Source organism: Apodemus sylvaticus, chromosome 8 (assembly GCF_947179515.1).
Source record: "Apodemus sylvaticus chromosome 8, mApoSyl1.1, whole genome shotgun sequence".
Classification (NCBI taxonomy): Eukaryota; Metazoa; Chordata; class Mammalia; order Rodentia; family Muridae; genus Apodemus; species Apodemus sylvaticus.
Genome location: NC_067479.1, coordinates 61,543,827 through 61,560,831, shown reverse-complemented (window position 1 = coordinate 61,560,831; position 17,005 = coordinate 61,543,827). Strand labels below are relative to the sequence as shown.

The following is a 17,005-nucleotide window of genomic DNA, read 5'->3' as shown; positions in this document are numbered from 1 at the left end:
CCATCAGGCTTCTAGAATCAAAAACACAGATCAAGGAAAATCACACTATTTGCCCCTAGAGGGGTCCAGTTTCAGACACCAGGTGTCCCTGCACACATTGCAGGGACCAGATTCAGAAAAACAAAATGGCTCCCGCTGTTACTGTCTTGCTGTTTACAGATGAAGGAGGGCCTTATTCAGCTCTCTCCAGGGTCCAGCTTCCTCCAGACCCACCCCCACACCCGCCACGGTCTCAACTCTAACAGCTGCCAGTTGAATGCACCACACCAGATAGGCTCTCTGTGCCCCAGAAGCTTGCAAGCAAAACTGAAATTTTCAGAAAAGCTTATAGACTCAGACTTTGACAAATGGTGAGACAGACAGAAAACAAACCACGGCACACTGAGAAGTATTTGCCTCCACTGAGACGGACAGAACCAGATCAGAAAACCAGACAGCCGGGAGGGCATATAAGTTCTCCAATTCAGTAGAACTACTGTGTCTTCTATTCAGACGGGAATCTTCCAGGTTCCCTGGAGTTCCCCCAAATACTCTGGGACGTCTCCCAGGGTCACAACCTGTGGTCTACTCACCACGGTCCTCTGGTCATCATGAACCCGAGAGGACAGCTGCCTACTGAAAACACGCATCTCCTCAGATACAGATTCAGAAAACAGAGCAGGACAGACACTCAGGACACAGACACCAGCTGGCACACACATATTCCAGAGGGGATCCCCTTTACCTCCGAGTCAGTTCTCATGTGTGAAGGAAAGTCACACTTCCCGGCCAATGCACCAAGAGAATGTAAGACCCCCAAAAACCGAGGGTGCCCCAGCACCCCACGCCTCAGAAGGCGACACCCAAATCACTCGTAAGAAACTGTCTCCATGCAATAACATGAGGATTTCTTTTATTCCAGAACTCTGGGGTCCACAGCCATACACCGCACAGGGGTAGTGGGACCCTGTGCAACTGAATTCCCCTCTGGAATGTGTGTGTGCCAGCTGGTGTCTGTATCCTGAGTGTCTGTACTGCTCTGTTCTCTGTATCTGAGGAGCCGGCGTTTCGGTGGACAGCTGTCCTCTCGGGTTCGTGAGAACCAGAGGACCGTGGTGGGCAGACGTGCTCTGTACCACAGGCTGTGACCCGGGGAGACGTTCACGGGTATTTGGGGGGAACTCCAGAGACCCTGGAAGACCCAGCCATGCTTTGCTGGAATCTGTTTTATCTGATCCCTGTTATGTGTGCAGGGATGCCTGGTGTCTGAAACTGGGCCCTTCTAGGGGCAAATTGTGTGATTTTCCTTGCTCTGTGTTCTTGAATCTAGAGGCCTGACGGTGGCAGGGTCAGGCTGGCTATGTGGTGTTGTGTTTTGTGTTCTTGGACTTAGATGGACGATATTATTTTGACTTTGGCTGAAAAGCAACTCTGTGGCGCCAAAATCAGGTCACATGACTCAAGCACGCCAATTTAGAACAAAAGGAGAGACAAAATACTTGGGCTCTGACGCCCCCTGCAAAAGAAAACAAGTCTTAACAAGACGCTCAATGTGGCAGGTGCGAGAATTTTTGGGTTTAAGTTGGTACAAATGGTTTATTTCTTTTATTTTAACTTGTTTAAGTTGTTATGATCGATGTGATGTCAAACTTTGTGGTTATAGTGTTCCTCTGGGAGAGAGGTCAAAATAAGGGAGACCTCCAGGAGACTAGATTCTAAAATATTAAGTGAAAAAAAATCTGTCTTTGTGATACTAAAATCTTTATCATTGTTATTAAGTTCAAGGCATAAGTTCTTATTTGATACAGGTTTTATTGATACAAAATCAAGGTTTTCATTGGTATAAATACTAAAAATTTGAAAGTACAGGATTTACACCTAGTTCTTTGTTATTATTACTGATCTGAGATGTTTAAGGCTATGAGTTTAGGGATAAATAGAAATCTAAGGCTCTGAGTTTATTGTTAGGGTGTTTTCTAGGTTTTAATCAGAAATAGCTGAAGATAGTTTAATAGACAACAGTCCACATTATTTTACATAGATAGTTGGTTTTCAAAAACGTCAAAAATCCATGGTATATGATGTTTATGTCTTAAAAGCTATGTAAAGTTTTCTATATGTTTTCAGTTAATATTGGTCACTCTTGGATTTCTGATGGGGTTGAAGACTGTTAGTCTCACAGACAGCCCAAGCTGTTTAATCTTGAGAAAGCTGATATAAATTTAAATAAATGATTTTCAGGTGACATGAAATTTAAAGCCAGGCCATGAGTCAATCCTTACAATGTGAGTTCTTAAGTGTTAATTCTGACAGTCTTTTAAGATAATACAGATGAAAAGGGTTCTGTTTAATTGACAGGGATGATAAACTAGGTGTTATGCCTATCTTATAGTTTATAGTTTACAAAATGGTAATAATTATGCTCAGTTGATATTTAGAGAGGACCACAGAGTGGAGCGGGAGAGGACCTGAGACCACCTATCCTGATACCACAGTGGCTCTCTCACTAAGGGTATATTTCCCAAGAGACTAATTAATCTCTTTGAGACTGTTTTATTTGTAATACAGGAAGCCAAAAAGATTACCCCCTCAGACAAAAGGTAAGAGGCATCTGACAGACCAACACCAGACTCCATTGGCAGGTCTCGAGGGCATGGCAGCCCACGAATTTGGTCAAGGTATGTAAGATTAAGCAGGGACCAGATGAGTCACCTGAAGCTTTTCTAGAGCAGCTCATAGAGGCATTCTGTCAATATACATGCTATGAATCCAGGGCAAGGAATATAAAGCTATTATATTATGACAATGGCTTTTATTGATGGGGCTAGTAGATATATCAGGAAAAAGCTTCAGAGGCTAGAGGGATTTAGTGCAGGTTGCTGAGAAGGTTGTGAGTGATTTGGGTGTCACCTTCCGGGGTGTGGGGTGCTGGGGCACCCTCTGTTATGTTTACAGCATAAAGAAGGCTTCAAGGTCTCAGTACTCGGGAGGAAGAGGCGAGAAGATCAGAAATTCAAGATCATCCCTGGCTACATAGCAAGTTCAAGCAGGACTAGCTGGTCTGTCGGAATCACTGTCTCAGAAACAAGCAGGCAAGCAAAAGTGCCCATGTTGCTTTGAAGCCAATCTGCTAGAGTCAAAGCAGTGTTGGTTCTTTCGGTGAAATGGTGAGATTGAAGCTTTACAAATGGAAAGAAACAGCTGATCCAGGTGGAGCTGCTCTCTGTGACGACTGATGAGCAGGCAAGGTTTGAAAGTGATGGATGCATTTCACAGGCAATAATCTTGTGATGGTCACATGTCTCTGGGGGTAATCTCTGGGGAGTTCATTTACAGGTCCAAGACTGGAAACAGAGGAGGATGGTTATAACTGTTAGGCAAGGGCCTTTATTTTCACTGATTCTTTAGCCTCAGTTTATACCATGCCAATAAGTTCATCTCCCTGGAGAGTCTTTTCACCAGCAGTAGTTAATTAAGAAACTTTTGGGGTCTGGCTTTAGGCAGAATTTTATTATCTACTAAGAAAAGAACACAGAAGGCTTGTAAAAACCTAAGACTTAATAAAAACATAGAATATTATAGATATTTAATGAAGGCAGGGTGTATAATTCCAGTTTTACACTCACAAAAAAAATTAAGATAGGGGTGGAGAGTTAGGAGTACTTGCTGCTCTTGCAGAGGATTGAGACCTGGTCCACAGGCTGGGCAGCTCACAAGTGTCTATAACTATAGCTTCAGGGAATCTGACACCCCCTTCTGACCTTAAAGGGCACCTGAACACACACACACACACACACAGCATGGCATGATGGTACATAGTTTTAATCTCAGTACTTGGGAGACAGAAAAAGGTGGGTCTCTGAGTCTGAGGCTTGCCTAGTCTATATTGTCATGTCTGGGCCAGCCAGGGCTACATAGCAAGAACCTCTCTCAACCAACCAACCAGTCAATCAATCAATCAATCAATAAAAGGAGAGGCAGGGGTCAGGGGAGGTGAGAGAAGACACTGCGTTTCTATGCCTGGAAAGAGTGATCTAAAATGGGAAGATCCTGGGAGTGAAGGTGAGGGTGTTGGTCGTATGTGCGTGTGTGCATGTATGCGTGTGTGTGTGTGTGTGTGTGTGTGTGTGTATGCGTGTGTGTGTGTGTGTGTGTGCATGTATGCGTGTGTGCGTGCGTGAGATGGAAGAGATTTTGAGCACATTTGTTTAAAAGGAATACTGAGTTCAACATATGTTCAAATCCTATTTACATAAATGATTAGCTCTGATCTCAGGTATATTGCTTATATTATTTGACTGTTTTCTTTCTCAGTTTTCTCATTTTTAAAAAATGAAGTTTATCATGCTATTTGCAGGAAAACAACAACCTGGAAATCATATGTTAAAAACATAGACCAGACTTAGCAAGGTGGGTAACACATGTTTTCTTCCTATGAGGAGTCTAGATTTAAAATCACATATACGTGATTACAGAGAAATGAGGTTGATTGTAGTAATCCATATGATAGACTTGTGAGGATTAGGTACGTTAATACATGTAAAGCAAGAGTACCCATGTCAGACACATCCTGCATACTAAATAAGTGCTTGTATTACTGTTATCATTTTGTTTTTTAAGACCTTTAGAGGAGGTGAAGATGCCAGCGAGGGTGGTGATTTGGCAGTGGTGTGGCAGGGAATGAGAGGACTCCAGAGCTTCTGGATTGACTGGGTGCCTAGGCAGGAGGAGGTCCTTTTCTTTAGCCAATGAAACAGGCTAAGGAAGATTACAGATGTAGAGGGATTTGACTTTGAGGGGTGGACATAAGGCAGGAGTCTGTGAGTGATTTCCATTTTATCTGAATAGCTGAAATTGTTGGGGAGCAGAGCTGTGTGTGACAGAGCTCCTTATCAGCCTCCAAGATGGCCTCTTCCCCAGCATCGATTTCCAACAGTTGCTTAATTACTATGGGGGAAAAAACCAAAACAAAAAAACAACAACAACAAAAAACCCCAAAACCCAATGAATTTATATTGCTTGAATGATGTCAGATCATTTTAAACCCAGAAACATTCCCTGCACTTAGAAAAGAAATCATGGTGCTGGAGAAATGGCACAGCAGCTGAGAGCACTGGCAGCTCTTCTGGAGGAATGTTCCCAGCCTGGTCAACATATCAGGTTCTGGGTCAGCCAGGGCTACATACTAAAAAAGGAAGGAAGGAAGGAAGGAAGGAAGGAAGGAAGGAAGGAAGGAAGGAAGGAAGAAAATAAAATATGTAAGTGAAAACACTTGAGAAACTGAATCAAAGAAATAAAATAGGTGTTAGTGCCAACAAAATTGATGTCACCAGACAAGTATGTGTGTTAATGTATATAAACACGTGAATACATACATGTCATGCCACTGTGTGATACTGTCTTTGTAAAGAAGCTGCCCCTATCTATCTGGGCTCAGACTGTGGTTGAATTTCTTTAAACGTTTGAAGAGGTCACAAGTGCTCTGTTGGGGAGGCATCTCAGTGTTTCTTGTGTTATGTTGTATGTTTTCTTTCTTTTAAAGGTATCACATGGTCTATGGAAATGTCTTCCTGTTCTCCTAAACTTAATTCATTCCTCTTGTAGTGAACACGGTAGATTATGTTATGCAGTGGGCACTCAGGTGCAGAAACCTGACACACAGTAGGTACTCTGGAAATATTTACTAAGTAGAATGTGGTAATTCCAAGAATTAATCAAACTGGGCCAGTGAGATGTCTCAGCGAGGATAAGGGCTTACTGCTAGGCCTGACTGGTTGATTTAGATCTCAGGACTCTAAAGGGGAAAAGGAGGAACCAGTTTCTGCAGTTGTGCTCTGATCTCATAATTTTTTAAGTTAGCAAAATTTCTAAATATTCTATATTTCTTCTCAACCTCAAATGATGAAACTCTACCCATTTCTAATTAGTGTTTTAAGATCACATAAATCTGCAATAAAGCTTCCTACGTAGTTGCATATTCTGAGCAGTGTTTGCAATTTGGGTAGATTTGCTTTCAAAACAGACACAAACTTTTTTTTTTCCACCAGCATCTGTCTGACACTTTTTTTTTGTTTTGTTTTGTTTTGTTTTTGGAGACAGGGTTTCTCTGTGTAGCCCTGGCTGACCTGGAACTCACTCTGTAGACCAGGCGGGCCTCAAACTCAGAAATCTGCTTGCCTCTGCCTCCCAAGTGCTGGGATTAAAGGCGTGCGCCACCACTGCCCGGCTTTGTCTGACACTTGCTATAACTTTATAGCCATTGCTCTGGAAGATTTCTTCTCTTAAGTCTAAGTCAAACTTGGAAGCCCAAGTAAACCTGAGCGGACTGTGCGAACGCTGAGAAGTTTGACCCTAGTGCCGCCCCGTAGTCCCCTGGCGGGACCTTTGAAACTGCGCGGCGGCGGTTACCGCTCGCGTTGGCGGGAGGGAGCTGTTTCTGCACTTTCAGAAGCAAGTCACCTAACAGCTTGGAGTTCTAACTCCAGTGCCCCGCGGGCCGCGGCCTTTGAAGACCGCGCGCGCCCTAACGCTGGGCGGTTACAGAGTTGGCGGGAGCTGTTCCTGCACCTTTCGGACTAGGTGTCCAGACAGCTTTGAGCCAGCTCGTCACTGTCACCTTTTTACCCGAGGGTGCGACTGTGGTAAGGGAAAGCCTGGCCGACTCGAGGTTGACAGCGCACAGGGGTGAGGGATGGGGCATCGAGGACCTGAGGGGAGGGGTCGCGGACGGGAGGGAGGCCGCCTCTACCGGGAGACCGGGGGGAGATCTGCGGGGAAGCTCAGCGAGCTGAGGGTACGCAGCGGCTAGGGGAGGACTGAGGGAGCTCCCAGGGAAGACGGTGGGTGGAGGAGAATAGGGGAATCCTTTGGGACCATCGAGCACCCCCAAGTCCCTGATGCCGAGCGCCTTGATCGCGGAGACTGGGGGTTCATGGAGAAAGTCACCCCTTCCCCATGAAGGAGGCGGGGAAAGCACTTCCCAGTTAATGCCTCTGCTTTTAAGATGAGGCCACAGTAGAAAGGTGGCCCGTGGTAGGGCAATGGCGCATTGGGTACAGTCTGTGCCTAGCATGCCTGCAGCCCCAGGATCCATCTTCAGGACCCCAAAACCTGGGAGCAGTAGTGAATGCGTGGTCCAAGTACTAGGGAATGGAGGAGACCAAAGGAAGGACAGGGAATGTGCTGTGGGTAGAATTTTATACATGGGAATACTGGTGTTACCTAAAAATTAGATTTACACCAGGCAGTGGTGGCACACGCCCTTAATCCCAGCACTTGGGAGGCAGAGGCAGGTGGATTTTTGAGTTCTGAGTTCGAGGCCAGCCTGATCTACAGAGTGAATTCCAGGACAGCCAGGGCTACACAAACACTGTCTCGAAAAACCAAAAAAAATTATATACATATTTACATGCATATATGAAAATTCATAGTGAAAACTCATATCATGTAGAGTATATTATTATAAAATTATGGAGTGTTGATTCTCCTGCACGCAGAGGCGGTCTCCCTCCTGTCCGCGACCCCTCCCCTCAGGTCTTTTGCAGAGGCCCTGAGCTGGTTGCCAGCACCCATGTGGAGTGGCTCACAACTCCATGTAATTCCAGAGGAGTCCATCCTTCACTTATGGCTCCTGTACTATTGTGCATATACCACCCACCCCTGCCCCGCCCATATATGTGATGGAAAGTATATGATGAGAAATCAAGTCTTAAAAACAATTATCAGGGTAACCAAGCAATGGCACACATGTGATCTCAGTGCTTGGGGGGGGGGCGGGTGAAGCGGGAGTATGTAATGTTGGATATCAGCTTAGGATACACAGCCAGTTGAAGGCAGTCTAAGTTATGGTGAGACCCAGACTCAACAGAACAGAAATAGGGATTAGAAAGCCCATCAGTAGATACAGATCAGTAGTAGGGTTCAAATGTGCCCTTTGAACCCTAAGCCTAAAGGTGATATGGTTTAAAGAAAGTATAGTTATTTAACAATCCTTACGGAATGTGTATGCAGATCTAAGACTGTATAAACTAAGGCTCAATCTCAGCCAGGAAAGAAAAATCCCGTTAGACAACTGAGCTGGGTGGGACAGGATATCTTGGTACAAATAGGGTAAGTGGAAGATAGGCATTTTTGAGAGTCCAGAATATAAAGGAATGTTGAAATGTTTAAAACCAGGTATTTAAATCTTTTAAAAACACACTGTGTCTTTTGTATCCACTCCTCAAGCTGTGGTGGCAAGGATGGTCTCCAGGCCGCGCCTTGACAGCATTTTGTATGTGGCTCACATTCTACAGGCTGTGTTCCCCTCCATTTCCTGACTTGGGGTCTTGAGGGTTGAACCCTTTGTCATTCAGCATCCCAGCTTTAGTCCCACGTCTGTCGATAAGCCCACAACGTCATGTTCAGCTCTGTTCCCGATCTGTATTTGCCTGCCTGTTCAACCTTTCTACCAAGATGTCCACTAAAGCATCCAGAAATGAGCTCCCAATCTCCAATACCCTCTTTTGTTTTTCCATTTGTTTGCTCTAGAAAGCCACCTCCTCCCTTTTTTACTTTTTTCTTCCTTGCCACAGTTAAGTCATCAGGAAATGATGGCAGTTTCTGGACAGCTCTAGACATGCTGTCATGGAATCTCATGTGTGGCTTTCTCCATCAGGTCTCTTTCACCTGGCATGTTTTCCTGGCTCATTTGTGTTGTACACAGCAAGTCTGTTACTCTTTGCTCTGCATTCAGCATCTAATGGGTCCTTCTGTTTGGACTGTTAGGAACAATGCTGCTTGTATGCACAGTTTTCCAGTTTTGTTTTATTTGCAGCAGGGTCTCACTGTTGGCCAGGTCAGTCTCAGCCTCCCGAGTGCTGCTATTACAGGTGTGCATATAGGATTCTCTTAAAGGATACCGAGGCATATTTGTAACTTCTGGGAAGTATGTGAGGGAGACGTAGTATTGCCTTTTGGTTTTGTCACTGGGGATTGAACTCATGGCCTTGTGCATGCCAGGCTGACATTCTACCCATGAGCTACATTCCTAGTTTCTGCTAACCTTCTTGAACTAGATAGTAATTTTTTTTAAGATATGACAAGACATCGCCCCCCACCCCCACCCTTCTCCCCACTCGCTCTCGTCCCACACGATCCTGGTATTATTTTTTCAATTGAAGTTACATACTTAAAAGTTTTTAAAATTATGTTTGTATCTATATGTATTGTGTATGTGTGGGAGAAGATGTGTGCCACATAGTGTGTATGGTGGTCAGAAGACAACTTGTGCGAGTTGGTGCTCTTTCTACTAAATGAGACCCAAGAATTGAACTCAAGTTGACAGGCTTGGCAGCAAGTGCCTTTACATTCTGAACTATGCCTCTGACCTCTACGTATATACTGCATAGTTAAAACTACAACCCCTAATCACTGATAGTTTGGCAAGAGTAAGGAATTGTATCTCTGGGTTTCGATTTTACCTTTGTAAATAAAATTGGACTAAGTATTTGCTGAGGTCATTTTCAGGTCTCAAATTGTATATTTCTGTGATAAGATAATGTTATGGGATTCTCCTCACAAATGGGAGTATTTTAGATAGTTGCAGTATAATTTAGCTTGTTTTCGTTATAGGACCTAAAGTGATTGCTACAATGGAAGGAATCAATAATTTCAAGACGCCAAACAAATTATCCGAAAAAAGGAAATCTGGTAAGATTGCAAAAGACCTTTTCTTGTTACTGTTTGTACTGGAAACATTTTAGTGTTTGTTCCTTTGCCATTGTCTGTAAACAGTCATAGTATTGGTCCTTATAACAGTGTTAACCATAAACGGAGATCCTAATAGCACAGGCCAGACTTTCTATCTGCTCCTGATGGTCGTTCTGGATTTGAGGACCTGCCTAGTAATGGCTTCTGGTTTGAACTAGAGGATGATAGGAGTTGTGACCCTTGTAGATGGGACCCAGGAATCCAGCATCAGACTTGCACAGCAAGCACTTTTACCTGCGGAGGTGTCTGGAAGATCGTTCAAGATGTCTTTAGTTGGTTATATATAGATTAATAGACATTGTACCTTTTTTCCATTTCAGTCTCTATGACTTTTTAAAAAATTTACATTACACTGGCTCAGCATATTTTTGAATAAATGTGCTAGTGGACACATTAGTGTTATTCCCAGTGTATACATACACAATAATTGAATGGATTTTTAAGATTCTTAGCTTGTAAGCCATAAAAAACAAGCTATTTACATTAGTGTTATTGTGAGAGTTGTAAAAGTCATCTTAGTCAAAGGGTACCCTAGGGGAAAAAACCCTATGTCATTACTAACCTTCGTAATTAAAACTGTTTTAACTGACAGGGCTTTAAAACTATTAAGATGATTTTGTACTGCTCTTTTCAAATGCTAAGTTTTTGCTTTTGCTTTTTAGTATTATGTTCAACTCCATGTGTAAATATCCCTGCCTCTCCATTTATGCAGAAGCTTGGCTTTGGGACTGGGGTCAGCGTTTACCTAATGAAAAGGTGAGGGCAAGATTCCCTGCTTGGGGGACTGTGGGTCTCTTGTCCTTGGATTGGGGAAGTTCCTCATCACACCTGAAGGCTACATTCCAGTCTTTAGAATCTTGATTACTGCAAGAGCTCTGCCCCTAATACTTTACTTCTAGATTCTTCCTGGTAGAATAGTAAAAGGGAAGTAGCTTAGTCCATTTTCCTTCTGGCTTCTACAAGAAGGTAAAGTGGTAGAAAGATCTGAGAACATGGCTTTGAGTGTGGTGAACAGGTATAAAATTGTTCCATGTGGAGTTGAAATAGCTGCCAGTGGAGAAGAATGTGCTAGGGATGGGGAGCCATTGGCACTTACTACCTCTAGGAAAGAGGGAGTCAGCTCTCTTAGGGATGCAGGCCCTGAGAGGCTACCCATGCTCCAGTAGGAAGTCTAACCCATGCTCTAAATGGACTCAGTGGGCTTGAAAAATAAAGAACACATGAAGTTAGGAGGGAAAAGTTAGGTGGAATAGAAGAGGAACTGGAGGGGAGGGACGGAGTGGAAAGTAGATTTGATTAAAACACATATGCATGAAATTCCAAATAATAATAAAATAATAGAATACCTTTATATAGAAACTCTCTTTAAATTTCTTCAATATTAACCATAGCATGTCATAACTCATATCTGATGCATATAGATAAATGTTGATGAAGTAACAGATTGACATGCCAGGATAGAAATGTTAGAAAACAGTATAGCCATTTTGAGGTTTAATTGTACTTTGATAAATTCCTAATCCCCATCCTTATTTTTGTCCTTTAATCCCTCTCAGAGCATAGTATCAGGTGCTGTTCAGGGCATCTGATTAAATCTTGACACTGATTTAGTCAAAGCAGAAATGTAACAGGTGTAGATGAGCTAAAGAATTTTATATACTTTTAAAAACCTATTTCTATGGAGAAAAATTTGAGTGTTGGTTTTTTTTTATTCATTTTGTATCTCTAAGTTTACATAAATATATCTGTTTTAGATCACCGAGAGGGTTGTCTCATTCTCCTTGGGCTGTGAAAAAGATAAATCCTTTATGCGATGATCATTATCGAAATGTCTATCAGAAGAGACTCACTGATGAAGCTAAGATTTTAAAAGACCTTAATCACCCAAACATTATAGGTAAGTCTACATGTACTTGTGGCAGTATGTGGTGGAGCAATGTTCTGTGTAGCTATTGGTTTTGCTAATGACATTGGATCCACATATTGTTGGAAAGTGAGTTAATGTGAGTTGTCTAAAGTAAAAATTCACATAAGGGCCTGGAGAGATGGATCAGCAGGTCAGACCTGTCATGCTTGCAGAGGACTCAGGTTCAGTTCTTGGCACCCACAAGGTGACTCACAACCATCCACAGGGGATAAAGTATCCTGACTTCTACTGGCAACAGGCATACATGTGGTGCACATACATGTAGGCAAATACTCATAAATAAAACTATTAAAATTTAATATTTTAATTTAACATTAAAATTTTAAAATCATGTATCTTAGATCTTTAAGCATTTGTATTTAAATGTCATGGAGTTGAGTTGGAAGTATTGGTACTGGTCCTGTGAAGATTTAAGGACTGTAGAATGGTCCTCATGTAGACCATTCGTGTTCATTTAGATGGGTTCTTGAACTATTTTTACTTTGTATTTTTGGTACTAATGGGGCTGGGGGAATCATTCTGTTCACAGAAGCATAGTAAAAGTATTTTGATCTGTCCTGCTAGACGCACTTGAAGGCATTTGAATTATGCCTCTGGGATTTGTAAATAGTAGCTGCTTCATTATGCTAGTCCAGGTCCATGTTACATTAATGAAGAGTTTAATAGAAAAATGTCATGTTTTCTTCAGGGTATCGTGCTTTTACTGAAGCCAGTGATGGAAGTCTGTGTCTTGCTATGGAGTATGGAGGTGAAAAGTCTCTGAATGACTTGATAGAAGAGAGGAACAGAGACTGTGGAAGTCCCTTTCCAGCAGATGTAATCCTCAGAGTTGCTTTGCACATGGCAAGAGGGCTAAAGGTAACTATGTTCCTATATTTTAAACAGCTTTGGTGCACTATGAAGACTTTAAACACGGCTTGTACCTATGTTGCTGTGCTTTTGGATAAATAGAAGATAAGGGAAGAAATGTATATGTAACTGGGCGGTGGTGGCACACACCTTTAAACCCCCACTCGGGTGGCAGAGGCAAGGCAGATCTTAGAGTTTTGAGGACAGGGCTACAGAGAAACTCTGTCTTGGGAAAAATTATATTAATTAAATACTGGCAATAGTGACTCTAGAGAATTACTTACGGTGTAATGATAATAATACTAGGGTTACATGCTAAGGTTTCATAGGAAATTGGTTTATGGAACAGATTGAGAAAATGCACTTTAAATACAATTTGTAGTACATTTTTAGATAATTTTAGATAGGATAGAGCTGGGCATGTTGGTACACAGCTTTTAGTTCCAGCAGAAACCGGTGGATCTCTGAGTTCAAGGCCAGCCCAATCTGCATAGTGAGTTCCAGAACAGCCAAAGGATAGAAACATCTGAATTACTTATTGATTGATGACTTTAAGTATGGATATATAATGAAATGAATAAATTACAGTGTAACCATATTGAGGCCTCCTTACCACATGATAGGCTGTATTGAAATAAGCCTAGTAAGCTCTTGTGTAAGAGCAGATCACAGCAAGAATGGCCTCTCTTTTCAAAGTTAGGCTCATGGTGTAGTTAGTGCTCAAATGCGGACAGCTATTGTGCAACACTGTTCACAATGTGACTGTAATTATTTGCAACCCAAAAAGAAGTTAAAGTATAAAACATGATATAGCTTTGGATTATATTTTTTGCTTCTGCTCATGAATTATGGTGGCCCCATGTCATCTGCTTTTCTTGTTTTACATCAAAGTTGAGGTAAGTTTGCTTTATTGTCTAGATTCCAAAATTAAGTCTAGAGCTACTGGCCTCAAGAGAAATTGGAGTGTTTGGAAACCTTCTGGATAGAAGATTATATGGGTGTTGGTGGCGCACGCCTATAATCCCAGCACTCTAGGAGGCAGAGGCAGGCATATTTCTGCTTTTGAGGCCAGCCTGGTCTACAGAGTGAGTTCCAGAACAGCCAGGGCTATACAGAGAAACCTTGTCTCGAAAAAACCAAATCCAAAAAACCAAAAAGAAAAGAAAATTATGTGGGCTTTGAGAATTCAAAGATCTTAAAAGAAAATTTTTAGATAACGTGGCAGCTTCCCTTCCTGGCTTCAAATACTTTGAAATGGACAAATTAAGTCTAGTTTACAAAGAGAATTCAAGTCATTGTTTTATTGAAGGAGTTTTTATTAATTTTTCTGCTCATGTATTTGATTGTTTTTTTCCAATTTTAGTATCTGCATCAAGAAAAGAAGTTGCTTCATGGAGACATAAAGTCTTCAAATGTTGTAATTAAAGGTGATTTTGAAACAATTAAAATCTGTGATGTAGGAGTCTCTCTGCCATTGGATGAAAATATGACTGGTAAGTAGCATTGTTTAAAATTCATACAATTTTGCATTGTAAAACACAATAAACCTACATGGTTTAAATGAACTATTTTTGAAAATTGTATAATAGATTTTTTTTTAGTATTTCGCCTCTTCTGAGTCTCCAGCTCCTTCCCTTCCACATGGACAATTATTGATTTCTTGATAGCATGTATATTTTTTGTCTTATTTTAAATGTTAGTTTAGGATGGCTTCAGGATCACAGGCCTCCAAGTCTTCAGCCTGTGCCCACACTGGCCCTTGTTAGCATGGATTTAACTGAATAACTTTGGGCAAGACACACCCAGCAGGCTTGAGCTTCCTCAGCTTCTGGGCATTATCTAATCATGCTAATCAGGATCAGCTATTACATTTTCCCTTTTCCCTTCAAATGTTTCTTTCTCTACTTGTAATTTTATTTTTTTATTTGATATATTTTTTATTTACATTTCAAATGATTTCCCCTTTTCTGAATTTTATTGAAAGCCTCAAAATAGAGGCTGATTAAATAAACTGCTAGTTTTTCTCTATTGTTTGAAAGTGAGTATAAGCATTTTGTTTTCAATTCTATCCTTATCTGTGTAAAAACAGAGATTATAGTAATGAAATACTGAAAAATTAACACTTTAAAACTGTCCAGTGAATTTGATTTATTTTAGTTAAATAGCGGTTTTAAACATGTAAAGCAAATTTTACCTTAAGGAAGATATCACAGGTATAATACTTTACTAGAAAGAGAAATTAGAGACTACTAACAAAATATCTAGGAGAGCCTTGAGTATTTGGAAGTTTAGCAATGTAAATTTATATAATTATTGGAGAATAGTTGGATCAGAGAATTGACTAAGTGATCCATGTTAAATCACTAGTTTCCTGGGAAAGCTAGTAACTATTAGTGATTATGTTAAAAAAGAAAAAATTGCCCACACTGGCTTTAATTCCTTGTCAGCCAGGAAAGGAAGAGCAGAGCAGTCTATGAAAGGAATAAGAAAGACAGGAATAGAAGTCAAGAAAAACTTTGAAAAAATGTTAATAATGACAAAAGCTGGATCTGTGGAAAATAACAATTCTCACCAAGATTGAGAAAAAAAGAGATATAACCACCAATATTAGACAATGAAGAGGCTCTCAGCTGCATGTTCCACACATTTGTAAGGATTGTTACAGCTATATTTCACCGAGTTGTGAGCAAAGATAAATGGTAATTTCCTAGAAAAAATGTAATTATCAAGATTGACTTGATAGTAAGAACTAGGAAGTCCAAATCTGTGTCTAGTAAAGAAACATTCCTACAAAGAGTCTTACATGGTAGACTTTAGAAGTGATATAGAATGACTGAAGTTATTTTTGTTTTAGTGACTGATCCTGAGGCTTGTTATATTGGTACTGAGCCATGGAAACCTAAGGAAGCGTTGGAAGAAAATGGCATCATTACTGACAAGGCAGATATGTTTGCTTTTGGCCTTACTCTGTGGGAAATGATGACTTTATGTATTCCACACATCAATTTTCCAGATGATGATGATGATGAAGGTATAAATTCATATAGGTTTTAACATAAACCTGAATTTCTTTCCAGTAGATTAGTACCTAAAATTGTCTTTTTAAATTTAAACAGTTAAGATTATAGCAATACTGTGACTAATTGGCTAGATTTAATCCTATATAAATGAGCTAGAGACTGATAATAGGAAGATAATGGCATTCTCCACTTATGGGTTCTCTTTTTTTTCTTAATAATTCTACATTGGGTAGGTGGGGTATCTAGTTAAAGTTTCCGTACCTTTTGCTGGAAAGAAAATAGCTAAACTCTGTGGCAGAAGAGTTGAACAAACTGCCTGTGGTATAGTGGAATGCATACTGGATAACCCTCTGGTTGCAGGAGGGTAAACCATTGAGCTGTTCCATGACATACATGATCTTGTCTTCATCTAACTCCCTGGTACAGATGCAACCTTTGATGAGAGTGACTTTGATGATGAAGCATACTATGCAGCTCTAGGGACAAGGCCATCCATCAACATGGAAGAACTGGATGAATCCTACCAGAAGGTCATTGAACTCTTCTGTGTGTGTACTAATGAGGATCCTAAAGATCGCCCATCTGCTGCACACATCGTTGAAGCTTTGGAACTAGATGGCCAATGTGGTGGTCTGAGCTCAAAGCCTAACTTGTATGGCAACTGTTAACTAGATGTATTTATTTAGTTAATATAACTTATAGTAGCTAGATTCTAGAAGTAGCTTATTTTAGGACCATTGTAGATAGTTAATATTTGCATAACTTTCTGACATGTTATTTCTTATATATGCACTTATTGTACTGGATAGTCTATAAAGTTTAAAAAAACTCTTCAGGTATCTAGATGCTGTCCCTACTGATTTAAACACTAGTGACCCTTGTCTAAGATGACTTAGAATCAACGGGACCATTGCTTTGTTAAAGATCTTTTTAGATACTCTTGCTTCTTTAATGGGTTACTAACAATCTCACTACATATGGTACACACACAGTTTGTCTGCTCATTGTGTCCACCCTACAGCTGGCCTGTTGGCCCATGTGCCCTGGAGCTTGAGAAAAGCATGGTTTATAAGTGTAGCTCCTAGGGTGTCTCAGACCCTGGTTACTGTCTTGCCTCTCTCAACATCTTAACATCTAATTTATATTGTTTTTACTTTGTCACAAGTCTTTTAAAGGTAATGTAAGAATAAACAAACAATAAAAGAGTTTTAGTAACAGGCATCTCAGCGTTATCTTCTGTTTTTGTTGATGTGTTAACCTTTGGATTTGTGGAGAGAATGAATGTGGTTTCTCTCAACCTTGTTTTCTTATATATAAAGTGAGGTTGAATTGTGTCAGTTGAGTCACAGCTCCCTGAAATTACCAGAACTAAAATGGTGAAACCAGGTGGTGTACTCAGACTTGGCAACAGATAGGAAGCATTATTCTTTAGAATTTCCTGTAGGTTCCTCTTAGTACACCAAACAGATTACTAATTAGC

General features: G+C 40.9%; 1 protein-coding gene across 2 annotated transcripts; it reads left to right on the top strand.

Moving 5' to 3' along the window:
- The first annotated feature begins 6,361 nt into the window (after nucleotides 1-6,361).
- Nucleotides 6,362-16,746, top strand: Pbk (PDZ binding kinase). Of its 2 annotated transcripts, none has more exons than XM_052191164.1 (8): nucleotides 6,362-6,663; nucleotides 9,592-9,669; nucleotides 10,392-10,485; nucleotides 11,484-11,626; nucleotides 12,345-12,514; nucleotides 13,869-13,998; nucleotides 15,360-15,536; nucleotides 15,952-16,746. In XM_052191164.1, exons 2-8 carry the CDS (start codon nucleotides 9,612-9,614, stop codon nucleotides 16,191-16,193), a joined length of 1,014 nt encoding a protein of 337 aa, XP_052047124.1. In that variant the 5' UTR covers nucleotides 6,362-6,663; nucleotides 9,592-9,611; the 3' UTR covers nucleotides 16,194-16,746. The 2 variants fall into 2 exon arrangements, with proteins under 2 accessions (XP_052047124.1, XP_052047122.1); XM_052191162.1 differs by having other exon boundaries at nucleotides 6,363-6,620.
- The last annotated feature ends 259 nt before the right edge of the window (nucleotides 16,747-17,005 follow it).